The 26,515-nt window shown below is 41.3% G+C and overlaps 1 protein-coding gene across 1 annotated transcript in view; it reads right to left on the reverse strand.

The window, feature by feature from the left end:
* The window catches only part of plcg2 (phospholipase C, gamma 2), a 192,054-nt gene that overhangs the window by 55,442 nt on the left and 110,097 nt on the right, over nucleotides 1-26,515 (reverse strand). Inside the window, exons 3-11 of the mRNA XM_055648937.1 lie at nucleotides 20,637-20,730; nucleotides 18,677-18,724; nucleotides 16,499-16,583; nucleotides 14,093-14,176; nucleotides 12,348-12,391; nucleotides 11,320-11,392; nucleotides 9,875-9,976; nucleotides 2,685-2,803; nucleotides 499-584 (exon numbers count right to left, since the gene is read on the reverse strand). Of these exons, the coding sequence (XP_055504912.1) occupies nucleotides 499-584; nucleotides 2,685-2,803; nucleotides 9,875-9,976; nucleotides 11,320-11,392; nucleotides 12,348-12,391; nucleotides 14,093-14,176; nucleotides 16,499-16,583; nucleotides 18,677-18,724; nucleotides 20,637-20,730 (735 nt within the window). The remainder of the gene's footprint in view (nucleotides 1-498; nucleotides 585-2,684; nucleotides 2,804-9,874; nucleotides 9,977-11,319; nucleotides 11,393-12,347; nucleotides 12,392-14,092; nucleotides 14,177-16,498; nucleotides 16,584-18,676; nucleotides 18,725-20,636; nucleotides 20,731-26,515) is intronic.

Raw genomic sequence — 26,515 nt, forward strand, 5'->3', positions numbered from 1 at the left:
AAAAATGATTACAAAGAGCAGGGCACTTGGGTCTAATCGAGAGAGAAGGCTAAAGAGAGGCTTTGGCCTCTGAAGGGCAGCACGGTGGCACAGTGGTAGACCTACTGCCATACAGGTAGGCTTGATCCCGATTACGGCCGCTTGTCTATATGGAGTTTGTACGTTCTCCCCGTGACCTACGTGGGTTTTCTCCGAGATCTTCGATTTTCCTCCCACAAGTACAGGTTTGTAGGTTAATTGGCTTGTTAATAGGTTAATGTGGTATAAATGTAAATGATCCCAAGTGTGTGTGGTGTAGTGTGAATGTGCAGGGATTGCTGGTCGGCATGGACTCGGTGGGACGAAGGGCCTGTTTCCGTGCTGAATCTCTAAACTAAACTAAACCAAAGAGAAATGATCCAGATATTAAAGATAGTGAAAATCGTTGCAGATTGAGGCAGGCTATTTTATGTGGACTGAAAGCAGATATGTGGAGCTCTTTCCTTAAATTTGTCTTACATTCAATACACCGACATCCCATCCGAAGGCACCTAGCATATGCCTCAGTAGATGAATCGCTGCGAAGCTGATCTCCTGTGAGGTACCTATGCAAAAAAATAGTTTGTAAAAAAATAAAGTTACATGCACAACAATTTCGTAAAATAATAAAATTACACACACAAGTTTAAATATCAAATAGTGCTACTGAATTTACTGGGAAGACATACTTATCTTTACAAAGTCTTAATCAGATTAAATTATTTGAGCAGCAAAATGAGAGAGGCAGACTTGAAGGACAACTGCCCTAGTACTGTGCTGTGCCATTTTATAATTTAAACATATATTTTAGTTTTGCTACTTTTTTTTAGAATAATGTTGCAATTCATGTTGAGTTTATGAAAAGGGACTACTAGGTAATATTTCCAGAGAGAAAACTGTGGCAACCTAAATAGGGGTCATGTGTTTGGTGTGCGCATGGCTTTTTTTTTTTTTTTTTTTTAATTCAATTTATTGTCATTGCACTTTTCAGTGCAACAAAATAGTTTAGCCTGCAGTCATAACATAGAATATATAACAAACACTTAACACAGTTTAAAGTCCCAAAGTCATTGGCTCTTCCCTCCTTGCTCTCCCTCTGCGCTGAGGCAATCCAAGCCTCCGATGTTGTGACCCCGCCGGGTGATGGTAAGTAAGTCCCGTGGCTGAATCCGTGCTCCGCAAACGGGCCGGTTCAAACTCCGCGGCCCGGGGCGGTCGAAGCTGCCGAAGCTGCCGCCCTCCAGTCCAGCGGACGCAGCTGTAGTTGCGGGAGCTCCGGAAAACAGGTCACCACCTGTGACCTGCGAGCTCCCGATGATGTCGTCCACTGGCCCGCGGCCGAGCCTCCGAGGCTCCAAAGTCGGGTCGGAAGTTGGGTCGCACCGCAACCACAGCCCCAAAGTCGGCCAGCCTCGCGTTGGTAAGTCCTGGCTCTGCCTCCGCAGCCTCGAGGTCGGTCGCAGTTGGAGGCCGCCAGCTCCGCGATAGGCCTCAGCGCAGACGGACATGGAGACGGGGGATATGGCAGGAAAGGTTGCATCCCCCCCCGAAGGAAGAGTCAAAAAACATGTTACACCCCCCCCCCCCCCCACACATACACAACTAAATAAACCGAAATAAACTGTAAAAACGGGACAAGAGAAAACAAAATTACAGAAAAGATAAACGGACTGCAGGCGAGCCGCTGCTGCAAGGCCGCGCCGCCACTTCCGGAAACAATATCAAGCTGAAACAATATCAAACATTCCTTATGGGCCTGTCCCACTTACGTGATTTTTTCGGCGATTGCCGACAAACGTTGTAGGTTGTTGCAGGTCGCCGAAAATCTTCAACATGTTGAAAATCCAGCGGCGACCAGAACAAGGTACGACTCTTTGGGCGGCTACTCACAACCATACAGGCTTCACCCCGCGACATGTCGCCAGGATGTCGCCTGTACGGTCGTAAGTCGTCTCCTCAGTCGCCCAAAGAGTCGTAGTGTCTTTCTGGTCGCCGCTGGACTTTTAACATGTCGAAAATTTTCGCCGATCTGCAACGACCTACGACAGGTGCCGTCAGTCACCGAAAAAGTCACGTACGTGGGACCGACCCATTAGTGTTTCATTGGTGCAGTGGATGACATGAGCCATTTTGATCAATGCTTTATATTAATAAGATTAATTCAATCCAAATCTGATCTCCAAATCAGATTGTAAACATTCCAAACGTCTTGGAATTAGCTCCCACTAAGTACTAACAACATACATGTAATAGGTCAAGTAATGTTGGTGACCAACATACAAAGTCGTACAGGTATGTAGGTTCATTGGCTTGGTGTATGTGTAAATTGTCCCTAATGTGTGTAAGATAATGCTAATGTGCAGGGATCGCTGGTCAGCGTGGACGTAGTGGGCCAAAGGGCCTGTTTCCACTCTGTACCTCAAAACTAAACTAAACTAAAGTTCAGATTCTGATATTGCACACCATATACTTTCTTGGGAGCTTGAAGGGCAGGTCAACTCTTGGACAATGTGGCCAAGGGCTACAGATGAGAAACCCCATTCCCAATTATACGTAGCCGAAATTCATCATCCTTCATTAATTGCTGCAACATCCCATTTTAAAATCATTATTAGTTGCCCTCTTACATACAAAACTTTGAAAAATGAAAATGTAAAATTCCTTACGTGTTATGTGAAGATGAGATCCAGTAATGGGACAATGGGTTATTCATATCCTGGACACAAATAGAATCATACTTCGTATCCCAGATTGTGTTTTCTTTTGAGAACAGATATGTGAGAAACTGCAAATTTATAAAAAGGCATTGCCAAATGTAATTTCTATTCAGAATATTCTTGAATTGATTAACATTTAAAGGCTACTTCCATTAGAATGTATAACATGCTACAGCAAATGGATAACATTTTGAAAAGTAAGACCCGAAGCATCTTCCAATGCCTCTCACGTTTTCTCTGACAGTACCGAGCCATGCAAAGCAAGACCAGCCCAATCCCTCCTATAAAGGCACAACTAATATTCTAACTGCACGTCCCAATTGTGACATAATTGGATCAAACTTTCATCCTTGGATTCATGTTCAGGGACTTTGACTCGGACTGGTCTTATTCAGGAAACAATAAAAACAGTTTGATGTATTGTTCCTACTGGATGGATGCAATGCTTGTAACATTTCTTGCCTGTGAGATGCAAATTCCAAAGTTACACGAGGAAGTCATCATTTTAGCAGAAAGGAAATGGAAAAGAAAATTCATACAGAAAATGTCATCCCAAAAATGGCTTTCACGTATTTCTCCGCATGATATGAGGGGACTTAATGGTTATTTAATATGGACTGAAAGCAGATAAGTGGAGCTCTTTCCTTAAATCTGTTTTACATAAAGAGGGTCCAGCTTCAAAACACCATTGAGGAAAATGCTGTCATCTTATTTTTATTTCTCAACTTACAAGCCAGCAGAAATTAAGGTGAGTAGTATTGATAAAGACATTTTAAACTTGCAATATATTGACAATCGTAGGTGCGAGAGCAGACCACCAAGACACAGAACACAAGACACTACCCTCCCCTCATGGCTGAACACTAAACAGACACACTTACCCACAAACAGTAGACACAAGACACAGAACACAAGACACTACCCTCCCCTTTATACAGAATTTGAATGTGTTACTGATTATTTTCATGAGAGCTGCTCATTTACAAAGATAAAAAAACAAAGTGGTGGAATGACTCTGTGGGTCAGGTAGCATCCCTGGAGGGCCTCATTTACCCTTGTAGTCAGTCCTTTACTTTGTCCAATGCCTTTTTGGATGCTTCCAGCACCTCCAAAATTATAACCAGATTTCCAAATGTTTAATAATTATTTTTATTACAAAAAGTTTGCTAAAGTTAAAGTAAAATGAAATGTATTTATTAAATTAAGTAGTCAGGCTATTGAAAAGCTTAAGAGAGGCACAAAATGCTGGAGTAATTCAGCGGATTTGGCAGCATCTTTGGAGAAAAAAGAATAGATGACGTTTCAAATCGGAACCCTTGTTCTGGGGGTGAGAAATGGCCAGAACAAATCTTTAAAAAAAATAAAAGCTTAAGTAGATTATAAGACAATGATCAGCCATAGACACCACCGGCGATGTGGGTATTGAAACCTTCATGTTTACAAAAGCACTGGTTTTCTCTTCCTTAACACAGCACAGTTCCTGTCTGATGTGCTGGGTAAGTCAGTGCCTGACCACATTGTCTCTGATTAATCCCTATTTTGCTGCCCTGCATCTCCACCTGCTGGACATAGCAAAATCAGCGAGTTGCCGTGCAAGGAAAATGTGAGGTGCATTATGTATCAATTTACACCTCCCTTGTAAAAATACAGTAGTTGCAACCCACATTATAATTTGTTCCGTACCACGCTCATATCAATAAACCCCCACAGGTTGAAACCCAATAACGGCTGTGAATACCCTTCATGGGAACTCTGCAAGAGATGAAACTTGTTTGTGTTGATGCTCCCTCTTGCTGAACACACTCCAGGGTGGAAAGTGCCCGCAAAACTGAAACTCTCTGTGATAAGATTCCTACGGTGATAAGATGTCCCTTTACTGGAACTGCACAGCTGTTGACTGCTCTTAGAGCAGTTCTACCACTAGTAACTAATGTAGATTACTAATAAAGGATCAATGCAAAAGGTGATCTTTTGCACTGACATTAGAAACACTCAGGTTTGTCCCACAAACTAAATGATTAGTGTTTCTGCACTGGCAACCTGCAATTCCCAATCTTCCAATCAACCTCATTGCAGCCCTTGCACTTTTTATTTTCAATCTGCACCCTCTCCATAGCTGTAACACTAAATTTGACACTGTTTTTTTTTAAATCTTTTGCACTACCTGAGGTACTCATGTATGGTATAACTTTAATCAGCCTGAAGAAGGTGTGGGAGCTTGCACATTATTACTGGAATTAGCATCGTGCAGAGAATAGATTGAAGTTCATTATGATTGCAATTTGGAGCGGAGATGTTATTCTGTGGAGCTTGATACATGGTGCAACTACCAGGGTTGTTGTTTCTAATAAGACAGACGGCTGCAAAAGCTGTTCTCTGTGAAGTCTAGCACAAAGATATTTCTAGAGTAGTTGTGAACAGTGAGGTGTCACAGCTGCACAGCAATTTAAACTGTGTGACTAGCAACCTGAATAGCTATATTTAAACAGCATCAATCATCCGATATAGATAAGGAAGCTTGTTTTCAGCAGTGTATTCTGTGTAAAAGTTCTGTGTGATTGTCCAGACTGTTTCGTTTGTTAGTCATGTTCAGTCTACATTCCTTTAGTTACGGTTCCATCGTTTCTTTGTTTTGTTAATTATGATATGTTCAGTTTTTAGTCTGAAGATATTTTAATGCTTTGCTCTGATGTAGTATAACATTGTGCTTAAATACAAAGTTTAAAAATCCTTCTATTGAACTCGGTAAATAATTGAGAATTCAACAATGCTACAATAATGTGATTGTCCTGACCCAAAACGCTGCCTATCCATGTTCTCCAGAGATGCTGCCTGAACTGCAGAATTACTCCAGCATTTTGTGTCTTTTTATGGTATAATATGCCTGTATGGCACGCAGATGAAACCGTACAAAAGTCTTTCACTGCATCTTGATATACGTGACAATAATAAAAAAATAAAAAAACACAACATTTTCATCCTCAACAGTTAGAGAGGGAAATCCTTGTGTTGGAAAGCATAAAGGAAAAACCCCAGATAGTTCCGACACACTTCATTCTTTACAATGATGGTACACTTTGGTGGCAGTTCTTTGACTATACGATGCTTGTGACATCCTGGGGTCACATAAGGCACTGTGGGAATGCAAGTTATTTTCCCTCAGCAAAAGCAACCAATTGTCACTATCAAAACTAAATACTTAAAAATACTGTAAATCTAATATTCACGAGGAATAATGTATTGGAGCCTGAAAACTGTATCGTCCAGGTTCAGAAGGTGCTTCTTCCAAACAATCATCAGGCCATTAAACACTATGGCCTTCAATTAAGCTCCAAACCGCAGAGACTTAGGAACATTGTCTTTGCACTATTATTACTGTATATAGTTTTTTTTAATACACTCAACTTCTTTTTTGTAGCTGCAAGTAAGAATTTCACTTTTCAGTTTTTGTACGTAGGACAATGAAAAATTCAACTCGATACCGGAAAATCTCAGCAGGACAGGCTGAGGTATGTTAATATTGGTTCCCACAATATGTTGTGGTATGTTAATCTTCCCTCTCCCCTCAGGCCAATGACTCACTGAGTGTTTTGGTGTATACGTGTTTAGTGTGTTTCTAGTTCACTGTGTATGACTAGGCAGTATCTGTGCTGGAACCTGCCGAGGTAAACCTGTTACACTGCTCTGAGACCTGCGGTGGCATTGTTCTGCCTAAGTGTTGGATTCAGCCTGTGAGGTTGAGGAACTCCCAATCCACAGGCCGGTTTTACTTCCTTATTTCTCCACGTTGCCACACATTTTCTCATTTAACCAAAGCTTTATAAAATCGAATCAGTGTAATATTTAAAAATAAGACATAAAGCAAGGACTATGGGAGCTAGTGATAGACACAAAATGCTGGAGTAACTCAGCGGGTCAGGCAGCATCTCCGGAGAGAAGCAATGGGTGAGACCTTTCTTCAGACTGGGCAGTGAGAGAGGATGTTTATTTATTTATTTATTTGTTTGTTTATTTGTTCCGAACAAGTAAAGACATAATAGGAATAAATAACAACAACAAAATCGAAATAGTCAAACAATTGGACATTCCAGGCAATATTTGCAAAGCAATGAAAAGCATAAAGCAAAATTTAAATGTCCAACACTTTTTCTTTACAAGCTCGAAAAGGAGTGAGAAGAAGAATAACTTATTTAATCTCACCCCTTCTCCCTAAACCCTTCTTCCATATTTCATAATTAATTAATTAATAATATTAATACCCCAGACAATTTTTAGAGATGCATACAGGCATATATATACATACAACTGATATTCCCCTACAAGTAATATGTATGAAGTAACCAAAAAAAAATAAATAATAATAATAAATAAAATAATAAATAAACATTAACCCCTGTTTGTCAACCATCCCCTTCATCCCTAACCTTGTGAAAAAAAGTTTTTTTTGTATGTCATTTTGAAGTGGTTCATATTTGGACATTGCTTTAGCTCCACATTCAAACTGTTCCACAATCCTACTCCACAAACCGAAATACAAAAAGTTTTTCTGGTCGTGCGGACTCTTTGTACCTTAAAATTAAATATTCTTCTTAAATTATAACCCCCCCCCACTCGCTCATTGAATAATTTTTGTATATTTCCAGGTAAGTTTTTATTTTTGGCCCTAAACATTATCTGTGCTGTTTTAAATGCAACCAAATCTTCTAATTTTTATAATTTTGACTAAGAATAATGGATTAGTGTGACCCAGATACCTGACATTGTGAATAATACGTATTGCTCTTTTTTGCAGAATAGTTAATGAATATAGCGAACTTTTATAGTTATTGCCCCAGACTTCTGCACAGTAATTTAAATAGGGCAAGATTAGTGAACAGTAGAGAATGCGGAGTGATTTGTGATCCAGAACCTGCTTAACTTTGTGTAATACAGAAATGCTTTTTGCCAGTTTGGATTGTACATGTTTAATGTGTGATTTCCAGCTGATTCTATCATCTATTATAACCCCAAGAAATTTATTTTCATGAACTCGTTCAATTTCAACCCCATTTATCTTTATATTTGCTTGTGTGATTGTTCTGCAATTACCAAATAACATTAAACTCAAGTTTAATGATATTTTGTTCCTGTCAAACCATGTTTTCAGTTTGCCCATTTCTTTTGTTATTTTGTCCAGTAGTTGTTTTAAATTCTCCCCAGAACAAAAAATATTTGTGTCGTCTGCAAACAAGACCAGCCTCAAGGCATTGGACACATTACAAATGTCGTTTATATACATGATGAATAGTTTTGGACCCAACACTGACCCCTGGGGGACACCACAAGCAATGTCCAAAAATGTAGAACTGTAGCTACCCAGCTTCACAAACTGTTGCCTGTTGCTTAAATAGCTTTTTATCCAATCCAGTACTAGACCTCTGATGCCATACCTTTCTATTTTTTTAAATAAAATATCATGATTGATCGTATCAAATGCTTTCTTTATATCAATAAATATCCCAGCTACATATAGTTTATTGTCAATGTTGCTGAACTCTTGTTGGAGAGAGGAGAGCTTCAAAGTAGACATACATTGAGGAGATTTTGCAGTGGAGTAGACCACTCCACAATGGACCAGTGGCTCCTTGCCCCAAAACCTGTTCTATTTTTCTTGCTCCATTGCCCTGACCCATTTGTCAGAATAGAGAAGGGCGGAGGTTCCAGCTTTGGTCACTAAAGAGGAGCTGAAGAGATTCACCAAGTTGAGATCAGGATACAGAGACTTTGGTTGAAGATATTAAGCCTCATTTCAGTTGGTTAAGAGGAGATCTAATACACATATTCAGAAATAGAAAGGGTTTTGGTAAGTTAAATAGTGGGTTATAGGGCAAAGGCAGGAGAATGGGGTTGAGAGAGAAAGATAGATCAGCCTGGAGTGGGCATGATGGGTCGAATGGCCTAATTCTGCTCTCAGAACTTATGGATTTATGAAATTATGAAATTGGAGTCCAAGCTATTACATAATGGATAAGTAACCGGAGAGACACTGCAGATGCTGGTTTTAGACCAAAGATAAACACAAAAAGCTGGAGTAATTCAGCGGGTCAGGCAGCAAGTTTGGAGAAAAGGAATAGGTGACGTTTTGGGTCGGAGCCCTTCTCCAGACTTAAAGATAGAGAAGGCCAGAACAAAACAGGACTGGCCACAGATGATCGCAGGAATGGAGACCATGATAGGCCATTGTTGGTTCGGGAAGACAGGAGATACAAAGGATGTGAACTAGTGGAACTGGCAGGACAATAAGGGTGGGGGGGTGGGGGTGGGGGGGGGGAAGAACACATGAGTTACTCGAAATTACACTTGAAATGAGCGTGCATTTATGATTGTTTCATTTTAGAAGTGCTAAGGCTTGGGACAAGCTATTGTAAACAGCAAAGGCAACAGACTGTTTGTAAGTGAGTTCAATAATTCATACACTGAAAAATGTATTAGTAGAGATTGAGACCAATACATAGCTCTGTCGGGGGTGATAGGTTTGGAAGACCTGCCCTTGTGCCTCGAGAGAATTGGCAAATGTGCGCCTTGTTGATATCAATGAACCTCAATGAACCAGGAAATCACTTGATCAAATGAAACCGACAATTTTTGGTGTACAGTTGGTTAGAAAGTTAAATCAAAGCCAACGGTCAGAAGGGAAATGACGAAGTGGAAAATGAATGTAAAAGATCTCTGCCAATACCAGACCAGCAGCACGACGCAGGTGGATAATACAAGTCACCAGACATGCTCAGCAGTTTTCAAGGAAACAACGTTGTGCAGCTAAGTAAGGAGAATTTAGAGGAACATTAACTTAGCACTCAGAAAACAGGACATGATTAAAAATGAGTAAATGGGCAAATGATTTGTACAAATGGATTGGGATTAGGATCCCACAGACATTCCAAAGACATGCAGGTTTGTAGGTTAATTGGCTTTTGAATTTGTCCCCTAGTGCGTGGGATGCAAAAGTACAACTAGTGTGAACAGGTGATCGATTGTCGGTCGGCCAGCAGAGCCCGTTTCCATGCTGTGTCTCTAAACTAAATTAAACTAAACTAATGGATTGGGTTTGTTAATCACAAATATTTAAACCTACAAAAACTTTTAAAAAGATTCCATACCTCATCCACATAAAAAAATGGCTCACTTGTTTCTCTGTAAGTGTCATAAATACATCGAGTCATCAGCTCTCGAACTTTATTCACGTCACTGGCCCACGATTCCTATGTAGTGGAAATGATGTACATGAGGTTGTAGCAAAGTAAGTCAACTTACATTTTTACTGTTACATGATTACAGATGATTTTTCACACTCCGGACAGAATTGTGATTTTTAATTCATCTTCACCTTTGTGACTATTCACAAAATCTTCAGTTGCCAGGGGTGCTAGAACCCAGGCTCAAGATTGGCAGTTCATATAATCAAAGCTCCGATCAGGGACATTGGCTTCAAGGTCAATCATTCCATTTTATTGATCAGCAATGGCGAGGAAGGGTCCCGACCCACAATGTTACCTATCCATCCCCTCCACCGATGCTGCCTGACCCGCTGAAGTACTCCAACACTTGGTGTTTTGAGCGTGGAGATATAGCAGTCAGTGCTGCTATCTCCCACCTCCAGGGTTAATCCTGGATGAATGCACATGGTCACGCAAACAAATCTTTTTGCTGCTGTGTTTGAGAATCTCTCTCTCTCTCTCTCTCTCTCTCTCTCTCTCTCTCCCTCTCTCTCTCTCTCTCGCTCTCTCTCTCACACACAAGCCAGCGGAGCCAGACACAAGCAGCTGGCTGTTTGAATGTTCCTGTTTGCCTATGGGATAAAGATTGATTTCACCATGTGTGTGTTGTTGTGGATCACTTATAAACATGGTGTCAGAAGTGGGAAACAAACCCACGCCTCCATAGGACCCACAGGAGGCGTGGATGGTGGAGAGGGTGGTGGAGAGGCTGAGTGGACCTGCACAGATATATCTTTGATTTAAAAACTAAAATAGGGCTTCCTCTTCTTTGGGGCTGCCAATTTTACAGTAGCCCAGGGATCAAGTCAAACATTTGTCTTAGGTCATCTGAATCTCATTGTAAGCAGATGGTAGACCAACTTGAGTTGTCAGACTGTTAGTATAATTTGTAACTGATTGGACTGCACAGACAATCGTTGCTCTCCAAATGTCTATTTGGCCTTGAACACATTAACCAAATTTTCAGCTTGCTCACAATGTTAATATTTAGGCCGATGGAGATGAGGAGGAATTTCTTTAGTCAGAGAGTAGTGAATCTGTGGAATTCACTGCCACAGACTTCTGTTGAGGCCAAGTCATTGAGTATTTTTAAGTTGGAGATCTACAGATTCTTATTAGTGAGGGTGTCAAGGGTTATGAGGAAAAAGCTGGAGAATGGGGTTGAGATGGAAAGATAGATTAGCCATGACTGAATGGCGGAGTAGACTCGATGGGTCGAATAGTCTACCTCTGCTCCTATGACTTATGAACGTTTGAACTTAACAATTTGAAGACAAGTTTGATCGTTCTCTCGTACACCCTGCCAAAAGAGATTATTCTACCGTTACCTTCTGTTCGTGGAGCAGAAAGCGTTGGAAATCATGAAGGTGCAACACTGAAGCAGTGGGCTTGTCTGTTCTTCTGTAAATCGAAACCAAAGTTACAAGTTAGAGAAAAAAAGTTGGTGAAAGGTATCCATGACATCTCTGGAGGACATGGATGTCAAGGTGAAATTCTGGTCGATGAAGCTACTAAGTGGAACGTGCAGGAATAGGTTGCGGGTGTTCCACTCGAGCCTTGACTTGACCCAGAAGACTGAGAAGGCCAAAGCGACCAGACTAACCTGGTAGGTGAGTCTGAAAATGCAGTTAAATCGTAAAAAGCAACCCAAAACTCCAGGTCAGTGATGAATAAAATGAAGGTAGGCAAACTCCATGTAAAGACTAATAAAAACTTTAAATTGTTTTTCAGGTCAGAGATGAGATAAAAAAATTTTAAATCAATTTAATAGCTGATAAGATGGAGGATACAGAACATCATTTCCATATTGATTAGCTAATTTGGCAATAAATGTCTATGCAAGTGATTTAAAGGCATGGATTTCATATTCTCAAATGTCTTTGTAGCATAGAGGAGACCATTCCCCCCATTGAAACCATGAATTGCACCATCCCACCCCCCATTTATTCCCTGGTGACCTAATCTCCCAAACAAGATAGACACAAAATGCTGGAGTAATTTCTCAGCGGGACAGGCAACATCTCTGGAGAGAAGGAATGGGTAGCATTTCAGGGGTCAAGACCCTTCTTCAGACTGATGCCAGGATTCCCATACAAGCCCATTAATAGCTGTGATCAGTTAACCCACCAGCATATCCTGGAGACATGGGAGAACACTGGAACACGCAGGAGAAACCAGCACCAACACGGGGAGTATGGGCAACCCCCAGGCATAAACGGGGAGGTCAGGATCGAACCTGTACCAATGTAGGTGTGTGAGGCACCTGCCGTGCTGCTCTGCCATCCTCTAACATTCAGCTACTTACTGGAGTGAAACCTCTCCTTCCCACAATCAAAAATAAAAGTTTTCCGCTTACCCAAGAATAAAAACAGATCCCTCTGCTTTAAAGGTCTCAAGAATCTGGTGGGAAAAAATTGAAAATTGAGAAACAAATATGACAGATAATGCTGGAATATCATGCAATGTTAAGATCAACAGTCAGTAGGTGGTAATATTGGGCATTGGGCCATCCTGTGGGGATTCCCACAATCAGGGACAGTGATAAGGCAGGGGTAATATTCAAGGTATCCAGGCCCAAGTGGGCTCAGGAAGCCATTCCGGCTTCTACTAATCCCGCTAGGAAAGTGAAAGGAATAACATTGTCACACAGCACAGAAACAGGCCTTCGGCCCAACTTGCCTTTGCCAACCAAAATGCCCCATCTGCACTAGCCCCAGCTGCCCACATTTGGCCTGTCTAAAACTTTCCTACCCATGTGCCTGTTCTAGTGACTTTTAATTGCTGTTATAGTACCTGCCTCAACTACCTCCTCTGACAGCTCGTTCCACATACACACCATGTTCTGTGTGAAAAAATTTGCCCCGCGGGTCCTTATTAAATGTTGTCCCTCTCACCTTTAACCTATGCCCTCTGGTTCTCGATTCCCCTACTCTGGGGGTAAAAGACTCTGGGCATTCACCCTATCTGTTCCGCTCATGATTTTGTACACCTTTATTAAGATTACTCTCATGCTCTTGTATTCCAAGGAAAAATTGTAATTTTTGTTTTGGAGCTACTTCCACTTACTGGCATCAATCTAACAGCCTAGTGGAAGTTGAAGTCAGATTTTGATGGTATATGTGACCCCATTTACATGGAGTGGGCAGCTGTTCGATTCAGCTCGAGAGAACGACACAAGGCCGGCAGCCTCTCAATGCAGCAACATTTATCCTGTTTCAATCCCTTTGGCATTAGCTAGTTCGATCGGCTTTGATGGTGGGATCTTTCTGCCTTGTGCAGCTGGAAATGGCACCATTGCCATCTGTATTGTTATCTGTGATCTGGAGTCTACCAGACTAAAGGATGCAACAAACGCTGGGAAGAGAGATTATGTCGATTGCCATAATCGATATTAAAACACGCAAAAATATTTCCAATAAATCATTAAAAATTGTCGGCACATCAAGTCAATTATTTGCGAGACAATTGGCGAATTTTAAGGTCATGTGAATTTGGATGGTTGTGAAAACACGAGGTCTAAATGAGGTTTTGGACACCCAGTGATCTTTAAGTGAACACCATACAATGATAACTGAAACTGCTGATGTAATTGTCGGACATATTAATGAATAGATTCATGGAATTCATTTGAAGACATTATGTTTAGATCAAACTTGAAAATGATCTCATCAATTATTTTCTTTACACAACAGGAAAATTAGATTTCTGAACAATAATAATGGCACTAAGTATATGGAACTTAGTTTAGAAATGCTGCTCTTCGGCCCAATGAGTTCACGTCGAGCACTGATCACACTAGTTCGACATTATCCCTGTTACCCATCCACCCTGCACACTTGGGGTAATATACAGAATTCCCATTAACATACAAACCCTCACATTTGTGATGTGGGAAGGAACTAGAGGAAACCCATGTGGTCACAGCGAGAACGTACAAACTCCACACAGAGAGTACCTGAGCTCAGGATTGGGTCTCTGGCACTGTGAGGCAGTATCTCTACCATCTGCACTACTGTGCCGCCCTGATACGAAGTGTCTGATGCAAAATGCAAACTGCCTTGCTGTTTGAATATTGGGATGTTGGAATTGCAGTGTACTTACTATTTTCTGGCTTTCGAACATCAGGTTCTTGTAGAATTGGTGAAACTGTTCAAAGCTAACGTCATCCTTGGAATTCCCCATGTCCTGAAAGCATTGGCAGAGATTATTTCACACAAAACGATGAGTGAACATTGACTTTCCTGAACAAGAAGTCTTCAAGTCTGGCACTAACACTGTGGTACTCCACAATGCCCAGAATCTGCCTCAAGACCTTTACCACTGTGACAGATGTGTGTATAGATTGGCAAAACAACTGAAAATACAAAAGCAGGTCAGTAATAAACTCACTCTGAACATGGAAGTAGGGAAGCATTTTTCCAAAATGGAACCGCTTCTCCAAGGTCCTACTTTACATCAACAATAATGGATGGGAGAATAGCAACACCTGATGTTTTATCACCAGTCCCAATCAAAGGTGTGCCGTGGCTCCAGGAAATACAATGGGGAACAATAGGTTATAACGCCTATATTATAAACATTTTAAATAGTGAAAATCAACAAGTCAGAAAGGACTAAACATGCTATGGAACAAATATTAGTTCCGATTATGAAAAGATCAATAATGTTTTGGAAGATAGACATAAAAAGCTGTAGTAATTCAGCAGGGCAGGCAGCATCTCTGGAGAGAAGGAATGGGTGACGTTTCGGGTCGAGACCTTTCTTCAGTTTGAAGAAGGGTCTCAACCCGAAACATCACCCGTTCCGTTTCTCCAGAGATGCTGCCTGTCCCGCTGAGTTACTCCAGCTTTTTTGTCTATTTTCGGTTTAAACCAGCATCTGCAGTTCCTTCTTACACAATAATGTTTTGGAACCCTGATTATTTTTAAAAAATCTGTTTCCAAAATCATTACTGCAATACCCAAAACACTGCAAAGAATGCATTATGTCATTTTGCATCCAATCCTCAGAGCAATTTCAATAATATCTGTGCCATGCATTCTTGATGGACTGCCTGGCACGTTAGTTTTGAGATAATCCATACACAATGCTACTTCACAGAGAGCAGATGTACTTGGGTAGTTTTCTTGCCAGTCGATAGCACTCCAATTAATCCAGCACTGTAGCCCGAATCTGTACTCTGATCAATTCTTTGATCGTTGAACAGTTTTTAAACATTGCCACTGCTATGCACCCTGCAAGCTGCCCATCATTACTGGTCATCATGTTGTTGTTTTTAAACACACTAAAGTAAAGGTGAACCACTGAGCTATTCAAGTACAATTGTTATTCCCTAGTCATGTATCTGTACATTGTAAATTGCTTGATTTTAAACATGTAGTGTCTTTCTGCTGACTGGTTAGCACGCAACAAAAGCTTTTCACAGTACAACCGTACACGTGACAATAAACTAAACTGAACTGAACAATCTAGCAGAGGGCAACAGTAATTTGATCTGCAATGTCTAAATGAAAAGTCTCTAACCTGAAATGTTAATTCTGTTTTTCTCATCACAGAAGCTATCTGTTGAGTAATTTGTGTACTTTTAATCTTATTTTGCCTGAATCTTGAAAGCAGAGAAAGTACAAAATTTCGCACTTAGCTCTAGTTAGAAGCCGTTGGGGAAATCTAATCTTTAATTGCAATTTTTGAGATTCTGTTCTGGGCTTTGCATCTTGGCAATGGATGAAAGGTAAAAACCCAAAAACAGAAATGGAAATAAAGTGTGTTTAGTTTAGTTTAGTTTAGTTTAGTTTAGTTTAGTTTAGTTTAGTTTAGTGTAGAAATACAGCGAGGAAACAGGTCCTTCAGGCCACCGAGTCCTCACCAACCAGCCATCCCAGCACATTAACACTATCCTACACACACTAGGGACAATTTACACTAATACCAAGCCAATTAACCTACAAACCTGTACGTCTTTGGAGTGTGGGAGGAAACCGAAGATCTTGGGAAAAACCCACGCAGTCACGGGGAGAACGTAGAAATTTGCACTTTTTCTATATTGCACCTTTCATTGTTGCACCCTTTTTAAAATACCTCAAAGTTTTTGCTACATTTTGGCATACTGTGAATATTTTAATATTTTAAATAATGTATGTCTATTGTCTATTTTTATTGGTATGTTGTCTGTCTGTGTTTTTAATATTACTTGCACATTTGGAGTATGGGGAAACGTAATTTCGATCCTCTGTGTAACTACTGTTGCATAATTGAATTGACAATAAAGTTTACTTTGACTTTGACTAGAAGCTCGGTACAGACAGCACCCGTAGTCAGGATCGAACCCGGGTTTCTGGCACTGCAAGTGCTATAAGGCAGCAACTCTTTTGCTGCGCCACCAATCCCATGTGTATAGTTTTTGTTTGGACAAGTACATAACGTATATTTTAAGCTCTTTGATCAAAGTTATTTCAGCTTATAATTTGCCATGAAACATAATTGATAACAAAATTAAAGGATAATTACCCCCATCTTGTCTTTGAGGAACTTTACATTTGGTACTTTGAAATTCACTAGAGGTAGCATCAGCTTCAGCTCCTTGAGGGAGATGCTGCAAAAAAGAAAAAAAAGTCCTTTACTTCAATCATATGAGAACGGAGCCACATATATAACGTATCACATCTCATGCAGCCCAAGCCCTGTGTACAGATCAGAGACAAGGTTACATGGCTTTGGCTGTGTGTCTTCAATGAGCTGGGATATACGAGCTGGGAATTTAACTCCTTAAAGTAGAATCCAACATATACTGTATATATCAGCAAGTGCAGAGTTCAGGTTGAGGCCAAACTATTTTTTTTTGCAAGCAAGGTGAACAGGTCAATTCTATCCCTGCATTTCAGAAATTGGATATTGTTATAAGAATAGACTAGTAACAAAAAAATTGTGCTGGGATCATATTGGAGCATTTTAACAAAACCAACACACAATAGTTCATGGAAGCAAGTGACATTTTTCATAAATCTTATAATTCCCAAGACAGTTGTTATTTATATATATATATATATATACTGCCCTTTCCTCTTTCTTTGACTACAAATAAGAAACTCTACTCATCTCACGGTGACCCTGAAATCCATTCCTTATTAGTTTCAAATCCTACTACAGTCATGTGATAATCTATAACACAAATTCATCACCAGTGATTCAGGAATATTTCATTGAACATTGCAAAAATGGCATTATATTTTGCCTAAAGCAACAGAAAAAAAAACTGCATTTCAAAGGCAGAATGAGCTCTCATTTGAATGCAGAATTGAACACATGAATTTTGATAACTTGAAAATTATATTCACCGGAAGAGTTTTAGAACCAACTAAAGTTTAGGCAAAATAAAAGTGATCAAGTGAGTAAGAAAGCTTGGAATTATACTTATACTCAAAACACAGCTTCTAAGTAAACTACTGATATGGCAGCTCATAGAATCATAAAACACAGAAACAGGCCCCTTGGCCTAACACGTCCACACCGACCAAGATGCCCCATCTAAACTAGTCTCATTTGTCAGTGTTTGGCCCATACTACTATAAGCCTTTCCTACCCATGTATGTGTATGCAAGACCTGAAAGCCAGAAAGAACCAAAAGGACTTTGAAACACCCTATGACATTGAAAAAAACTAATGAACCCTTGAGTTCAATGGAGATCAAAGGTTCAAAACGCCACCAGTTGCAATGACACACGATGCAGATTGTCTCCAATTACCAGAGGCCACTGATCACAATGCCAGGGAGAAGAAGGGTCTCAACCCAAAACGTCGCCTATTCCTTCGCTCCATAGATGCTGCCTCACCCGTTGAATTTCTCCAGCAGTTTTGTCTATCTTCGATTTTTCCAGCATCTGCAGTTCTTTCTTAAACAATGCCAGGGTGGTCGGTTTCAGTCCAGCTGTCAACAGCTCCTTAGACACAGACGTGTTCAAGAAGGAACTGCAGATGCTCTGAAGAAGGGTTTCGGCCCGAAACGTTGCCTATTTCCTTCGCTCCATAGATGCTGCTGCACCCGCTGAGTTTCTCCAGCAATTTTGTGTACCTTAGACACAGACTGTACTTTAGTCAGGAGATGGGTATTTAATATGTTTAAGAAGGAACTGCAAATGCTGGAAAATCGAAGGTACACAAAAATGCTGGAGAAACTCAGCGGGTGCAGCAGCATCTATGGAGCGAAGGAAATAGGCAACGTTTCGGGCCAAAACCCTTCTTCAGACTGAGGGAGAGATAGGAAGGGGAAGAGACAGCCAGGGCTAACATTGAACATTGAATTCTCCCAATTTTGTTAGCCCTTGCTGTCTCCTCCCCTTCCTATCTCTCCCTCAGCTCTCGGGCTCCTCCTCCTCCTTTTTCCTTTCTTCTCCCCGCCCCCCCGCTGAGTTTCTCCAGCATTTTTGTGTACGATAGGTATTTAATAGTTGCCTAAGGTAAAACACGAAAGGCATTGAAACAGTGGCGGATAAGTGACTGGTTTGACCTGCAGCTAGTCAGTGGGAGATAAGAACCTCCTTGACCAACAGAAATCCCATTTCTCGCTGGTCTTCTGTGGCACCAGCATTGCCGTATCCCCACCAACAACATCAGGGGTAGGCATGGCTCAACCAACCTTCCCAACACTGTGGTTAAAGAGATACAGAAAGCCAACTAATTATACAGTACCTGTTTCTCCGTGTGCAGTCCACTGAATAAAATTGTTTCCTCAGCCAACTGAAAAGGACAGAAAAAAAAATCAGTTGGATAAAGCCACAAAAATATTATTGCATTTTCACTATACACTTCCTGAAGCAAATAGCAGGGCAGCAAAACTGTCTCTGTAATTTAAACTTTAGACTTTAGAGATACAGCTCGGAAATAGGCCTTTCGGCTCACCGGGTCAGCGCCATCCAGCGATCACCCCTACACTAGCACTATCCTACACACTCGGGACAATTTACAATTTACAGAAGCCAAATAACCTACACACTTGGACGTCTTTGGAATGTGTGAGGAAACCGGAGCGCCGGGAGAAACCCCACACGGTCAATGGGAGAACGTACAAACTACATACAGACAGCACCCATAGTCAGGATCGAACCCGGGTCTCTGGCACTGTAAGGCAGCCACTCTAACGCTGTGCCACTGTGCTGCCCTTAATGTGACAGGGCTCTGTACAAGGAATTAAATGTCATTCGGTGTCAAACTGCAATTAATTACTTACACATTTTCCTGAAATTCTTAATAACATCTGAGATTTTCGGACATGAATTTTGGTCATTTTTGTCTGTAATGTTTTATATGTGATAGCACATAGCATGTAGCACACTTATGCCTATACATTGGATTTCCGTTTCTTGGTGGGTTAAACACATGCCACAATGTAGGGGAACTTGGCATGGTCAAGGCATGAGTGCCCACATGTGCACTTAGGGTAGCACAGTGGCGCAGCTGGTAGTGCCAGGGATCTGGGTTCAATCCTGAACTTGGGTGCCCACATTTTCCCTGTGATCATGTGGGTTTCCTCTGGGTGCTCTGGTTTCCTCCCACAATCCAAAGGCATGCAGGTTTGTAGGTTCATTGGCTTCTGTACAGTTGTCCCTAATGCATAGGGAGTGGACAAGAAAGTGGGATAACAGAACTAGTGTGAACGGATGATTGATAGTCAGCCTGGGCTCAGTGGGCCGAAGGGCCTGTTTCCATGCTGTATCTCTAAAACTAAAAGAAAGTAAATCACTGTTGGACACTGAAGCATAGATCATAGCAAACAGCTTGGATGTGCACTGCATAAACAGACTGAACCCAGTGAAAGAACAAACAATGGAGAGGTACCAAACATCCTAAACAGTACAAACTGAGGCTCGCAGAAGCCGTGTTCAGGACCTTGATGTTGGAATAAAGATCCATTGATTACTGAACTCATCGTAGTGTGTTCCTGAGATAGACACAAAATGCTGGAGTAACTCAGCGGTCAGTAGTATCTCTGGGGGAAATGGATAGATGACGTTTCAGGTCAGGACACCTTCTTCAGACTGATTGTAGTGGGGGTGTGGGTGGGGGGATGGGGGTGGGAAACTGGAGACGTAAAAAAAAAAACCAGACTAATTGTGGCCGGCAACAGATGACCTCAGGCAAGGAGGTTCCCTGATAGGTCGAACGTTGGTTAAAGATCCCAAGAGAGATACATTCTTGCAAAACATCACCTGTCCATTTTCACCTGACCCGTTGAGTTCTTCCAGCATTTTGTGTCTACCTTTAGTATAAACTAGCATCCGCAGTTCCTTTTTATTATGTATAATGTGTTCCTAGTTCATTTTGTTTGTTTAGTGAGGTCATAGGTTCCAATTTCTGTCCAAAGGAGATGAAATATACGGTGCAGGACTAATGCCGGAGGAATGTCAGGCAAGCTGAGATGAATTATACACGATTGTGCCCAGGCTAATTGGTATAATTTCATCTAGAAATGATTGTTGGCGTGGTCTAATCCAGGTTAAATTGCTTTCTTGCTGCAGCAAATGGATTCAATTTCTAGGCATAATTGTGCACATAAACATCTTTTTCATGTTTTGGTACATTTTCAGCTTTGTTTGTGTGGAGTAACAGAGGATAAAGCAACTTAAACACAAGATGGACTACGTTCCTCTACCTTTCTATTAGTAAAGGCGTTGACGAATTTTGAGCTTCTTTGTAGAGGATTTCCAGTCCCTTTACCCATTTGGAAGCTTCTTCTTTTGAATTAGCTACAGAAATAGAAAACAGTTATGAAACAGTTCATGCTTTATATTGTCAGTTCACATACTGCTATTGTAAGACCTGCAAGAAGAATGGAATAATGTTAAAATAAAATTCAATGAAAGGAAACCGGGGTTGTACTGCAAAGACAGGTTTACGAACTACACTAGGAATTATTAAGACAACAAACACCCAGAACAAACACATGGCAAATTGGACGATGTTATGTTTACAGGTCCTAGTTTATGGCAGATTCTGTTCCTAAGAATTATTTGTAACACAAACTGTTTGCAGGTTCAAAATTGGCTGTAAACTAAGTTGCCACGTGATAGAAGATGCCCACAACCCTGTAGTAGCCAGCAAATCCATTCCATTAAGGAAATTCAGCGTGTCTACAATGAGTTGAGTTTAGTTTATTGTCACGTGTACTGAGGTACAGTGAAAAGCTTTTGTTGCGTGCTAACCACTCAGTGGAAAGACAATACATGATTACAGTCGAGCCAACCACTGTGCATAGACACATGATAATGGGAATAACGTTTAGTGCAAGTAAAGACAGTAAAGTCCAAACCAAGATAGTCTGCTCGCTAGTTGTGGTAGGATGGTTTAGTTGCTTGGTAACAGCTGGGAAGAAACTGCCTCTGAATCTGGAGGTGTGTGTTTTCACCCTTCTACACCTTTTGCCCGATGGGAGTGAGGAGAAGAGGGAGTGGCCAGGGTGCGACTCGTCGTTGATTATGCTACTGGCCTTGCCGAGGCTGCATGAGGTGTAAATGGAGTCAATGGAAGGGAGGTTGGTTCGTGTGACGGTCTGGGCAGCCAACTTACTCTAACCAACTTCTGCAGATGCACTATAGAAAGCATCCTATCAGGGTGGTTCAAGAGTGAAGAATATTTGAATTGTGTTATGTCCCAGATAGAACAATGAAATTCTTACTTGCAGCAACACAACAGAATATGTAAACATAGTACATTGTAAACAATATAATAAACGAGAGACAAAAAAAAAGTCCAGTGTGTGTACTGTATATACACACACATACGCACAAAATACACATATATAACGATTATATATATACATACAGTACACTCACACACTCACCCATATGTACACACAAAAAAACAAACAACAAAACAACAACAATAATACCAATGGCCCGGCAACAGCTCTGGCCCAGCCCACATGGAATTGCAGACAGTTGGGAAAGGAGCGCAGTCCATCATGCAAACCAGCCAGTCCCTTCCCATCAACTCCATCTACACTCCCAGGTCATTCCCTCTTCTTCCCTCTCCCATCAGGTACAAGATACAAAAGCATGACAGCACATGCAACCGGATTCATGAGCTACTTCTTCCCCACTGTTATCTGACTACTGAAAGATCCTCTCATAATAGTGTAGTCTCAATCTCCCAACCTACCTCGTTGCAGCCCTTGCACTTATTTTTTATCTGCACAAGCTTCTCTGTAACTGTAACACCATGTCATTATATTCTACACTCTGGTATTTTTCTCTTTGCACTACCTATTGTACTTCTGTATGGCTTGAAAGTAGGCGTGTATAGTATGATTCGGCTGGATAGCACGCAAATAACGTTTTTCACTGTATTTCGTTACATGTGACAATAATAAACCCATACTAATACCACCAACACCATGAACTCTCATTCATATGTATGGACTGTGCATTCGTTGGCTGTTCATAAGCATGAGAAGAGCTGTACATAGATAAGACACAGACACCATTGACTGACCTAATGAATACACTAACCAAGGAAATACTGAAGTTATCAGAGCACACAATAATGAGTTCAATTATATTTAAACATCAGATTTCGCCATCAAACTCCTGTGTTCAAGCTATTAACATGATTTGCAATTGAAGGTGAGGAGTAACAATCATGGGTATTGATATCCAAAGTCTGAATTTACCCCCCTAGACTTTCGCAATATTAGCAACAAAATCTTAAGTAAAACCCACTCATCAACTTCTTAAAGATTTCTACTTCAAAATGGTTGAAGCACAAAGAGGAATGACATTTCTTTGAATGGTGGTGGACGATTCGAAGACCGAGGTCGGGAACAACCTAATCAAGTGGATTTGCAGAAACAGATGATGATACAATCAAATAGGGTGGGTTGCATCTATCTCCTGCTTGGGTAGAAGACACATGCAACGAGAGTGAGATTTGACCACTTCTAGACATGGGGACAATGTCCTCAGGGAGATCACCATGCTGACCAGTGTGTGGAGTCACAGAGAGCAACGTTAGTGACTGGAGCCGGGTGTTGGAGAGTTGGGGGGAGTGGTGTGTGGGGATGGGAGGAGGACTGATGGAGACCCCACAGTGTTGAAATACAATGAAGCTTTTACTTCGCCGTGATGAAGGGAAGCAGCAGCGGGCTTTAGAATTTTCACATTTGGCGAAGATGTCTAAAGAAGCTTTTTGCATTTTGAATGAATGGCTTTGATGCAAGGTTTTGACAACCCTGAGAAAAAGATTTGCATCTTCCCTCAGGAAAATACTGTAGTTCTGCTCTTGATCCCCTTCCCCCACCAGACGGAACAAGGATAGAGTTCTCTTGGTCCTATTTTGCATCCCACTAGCCTTAGCAACCAATGCATCATTCTCCAACATTTCTGCCCCCTTCAACATGATGCCACACTAGTCATGTTTTCCCATCACTACCTATAGACCGTTTCCCCCACAGTTCCTAGGGTCACTTATCCCTTCCCACCCAAACCACTTCCTCTCCGTGTACTCTGTCCCAGTCCCTACACCTCCTCCCTCACATTCATCAGAGACCTCAGCAGCCCTTCCAGGTGAGATAGAAGTTCACATGCACCTCCTCAAGCTTCATTTACTGCATTTGGTATTCCCAACATGGCCCCAATTACATCAGCGAGACCAAACATAGACAGGGAGACTGTTTCACCAAACACTTACACTTGGTCCATCTAGGTCTACTGGATCTCCCAGTTGCTAACCATATTAACTCCCGTACCCATCAACATACTGACCTTCCTGTCCTTGACCTCCTCCAATACCTTAGTGAGGCCACACGCAAACTGGAGGAACAACATCTCATATTCCACTTGGGTAGTTGACAACTCAATGCCATTGTAGATTGATGATGCATGTCAACCAATCACACACAAGCCAGCATCACTAACTCCACCCCACTGTAACACTTATACTAACAATTGCTTCCAGCACGGTGCAGTTCGAGCAGCCAGGATGTACTGACAACTAACCATCCTTTATGCTGTGAAAGTCTCAGTGCTGATTAAAGACGAATTTAAATCACAATCTGTGTCTGTTGTACATCTACAGCTATGAACATTTAATTTTATGTACCCTGCCTTTTCTTCCCTTACACGTCCCTGTGCCCCACTCGTGTGCACACCCATTTCTCCCACTATCCTATTCTCCGTCTCCTTCCACCACTAGCCCTGCATCTGGCTTTACATTTCACTCCTCTTCTTATAGTACACCCTTTTGTCTCCTTTTTATCTCTAGCCCTTGTCCACCCATCTGCCTTTCATAAACCCTCCCCACCCATATCCACCTATCACTTGCCAGGCTTTACCCCACCCCCACATCTTCCCCCTTGATACAATTAGTCTGAAGAAGCATCCCAACCCAAAACGTGCCCACACATATTCTCCCGAGATGCTGCCTGGGACCTGCTGAGTTGCTCCAGCACTTTGAGTCGTTTTATGTAAACCAGCATGTACAGTTCCTTGTGTTTATGAAAAGATTTGTCTGCTTTTTAATCTGAATGGGGCTGGCCTGGCTGGGCCATTCAAACTCAATGTAAACAAATATTTTCATCCATATGCCTGCCATCTGGTAACTCTGACAATACTCAGCAACATAGCAGAGAAGCTTATAAGGAAAGAGGAACACACAGAACGAATTGCTCACAGGTTGTGGCCTGTTTATAATGAAATACAAGGAGTGCTGGACCTTGGGAGGGGATGATCTCATTCAATGGTTGAGAACCTCCACGCGTATGTTGCTAATAAAGACTTCTTGGGGGTTGATTTGTGAGACCAAGGCACTTTGAAAAGGTGAGAAGGTTTTCATCAAGAGTACAAGGAGGCCAATGTCTCCACCAACGCTTCCGTAAAACATTGGAAACGTGGTTTTGTGGTCCTTGGCGCTGAATTCCTTTCAAATGATTATCAGGAAGCAAAACCCATAAAGGAGAAGTCTGGTGCATATTTCATACGTAAATGGCAACGAATGGTTCAGAAGTGAAGATATCCTTGGCAGACAGTGTTTAATTACAGTGGGACTTTGCTGCAATGGAGAGCAAACAGGTTGGAGATCATTGATTAGAAAGTGAGAAAGTTGGGTTATAAAATCCCAAATACCTGCCCTGTGATGTATCCGGGGCATTTTAAAGATATTGTAAAAATAGAAGATACATGTTTGATTAAAGTTTTGCTTGCAGCAAGCAAGAAGGCCATTACCAGGCAGTGGCTTAATGGAAAAAGTCCAAAACGGGAACAGTGGTTAGAAATTGTGCGAAACATCTTTAATATGGAGAAATTGACATATTCCTTGAGAGTCAAGGAGAATTCGTTTGAGAAGATCATGGAAAAATGGACCGTTTATTTGAGCCGTGACACCAATTAGATAAATGCCGAGCTAGATATGGGAAGGTTGTGTTATATAGAACTAGATGGTATGTTTGTATGAATATTGAATTATCTCCAGATAACTAATCAATGTAATGTTTTTTTCTTTTTTTAATTTGGCAAGTGAACCACACGGTCTTATTCCAATTTTTTATTTATTTACTTCTTTTTTTATCCCCCTATCTACTTTTTTTTTTTTTGATTGCTGTTTTTCTTATTTTGTTTTATTTATGGTGATGGTGTTGCACTGTTTTGTATATCTATTAATATATAAAACTCAAACCCATCCATCCGCCTGCAGTACGGATCCCTTCCTGCCTTTTGATTCGTTGACGGCTGCTCCTTCCTATCAGCTTCCAACACACTTCGAAACAAAGTTGCAAGACAGGAACACTGAACTTTTCACTGCTGCAGTCACCATAGAAGACACAAAAAATATTCCAACGCTGGATAAACAGGGGGCGGTAGGAATGGAGGAGCTAAATACTATTAAGATCACCAAGGAGGTGGTATTAGGGAAATTAATGAGACTGAAGGAGGATAAATCCCCTGGGCCTGATGGATTACATCCAAGGGTCTTGAGGGAGATAGCGGTGGGGATTGTGGATGCATTGGTGATAATTTTCCAAAACTCCCTGGAGGCAGGAACGGTCCCAGTGGATTGGAAAATGGCCAATGTAACACCTATATTTAAAAAAGGAAGTAAACAGAAGGCGGGTAACTATAGACCGGTTAGTCTAACATCGGTGGTGGGTAAAATGTTAGAGACAATTATTAAAGAAACACTAACGGGGCACTTGGATAAACATGACTTCATCGGACAGAACCAGCATGGTTTTGTGAAGGGGAAGTCCTGTTTAACGAATCTGCTCGAATTCTTTGAGGAAGTAACAACCCGGGTGGATAAAGGGGAACCGGTGGATGTGGTATACTTGGACTTCCAAAAGGCTTTTGACAAGGTGCCACATAAGAGACTATTGCTAAAAATAAAAAATTATGGGATTGGGGGTAATATATTAGCATGGGTAGAGGATTGGCTAACAAATAGGAAGCAGAGAGTGGGGATAAATGGTTCATACTCGGGATGGCAACCGGTAACTAGCGGGGTTCCGCAAGGGTCGGTGCTGGGACCCCAGTTGTTCACAAT

Source organism: Leucoraja erinacea, chromosome 17 (genome assembly GCF_028641065.1).
Source record: "Leucoraja erinacea ecotype New England chromosome 17, Leri_hhj_1, whole genome shotgun sequence".
Taxonomy (NCBI): domain Eukaryota; kingdom Metazoa; phylum Chordata; class Chondrichthyes; order Rajiformes; family Rajidae; genus Leucoraja; species Leucoraja erinaceus.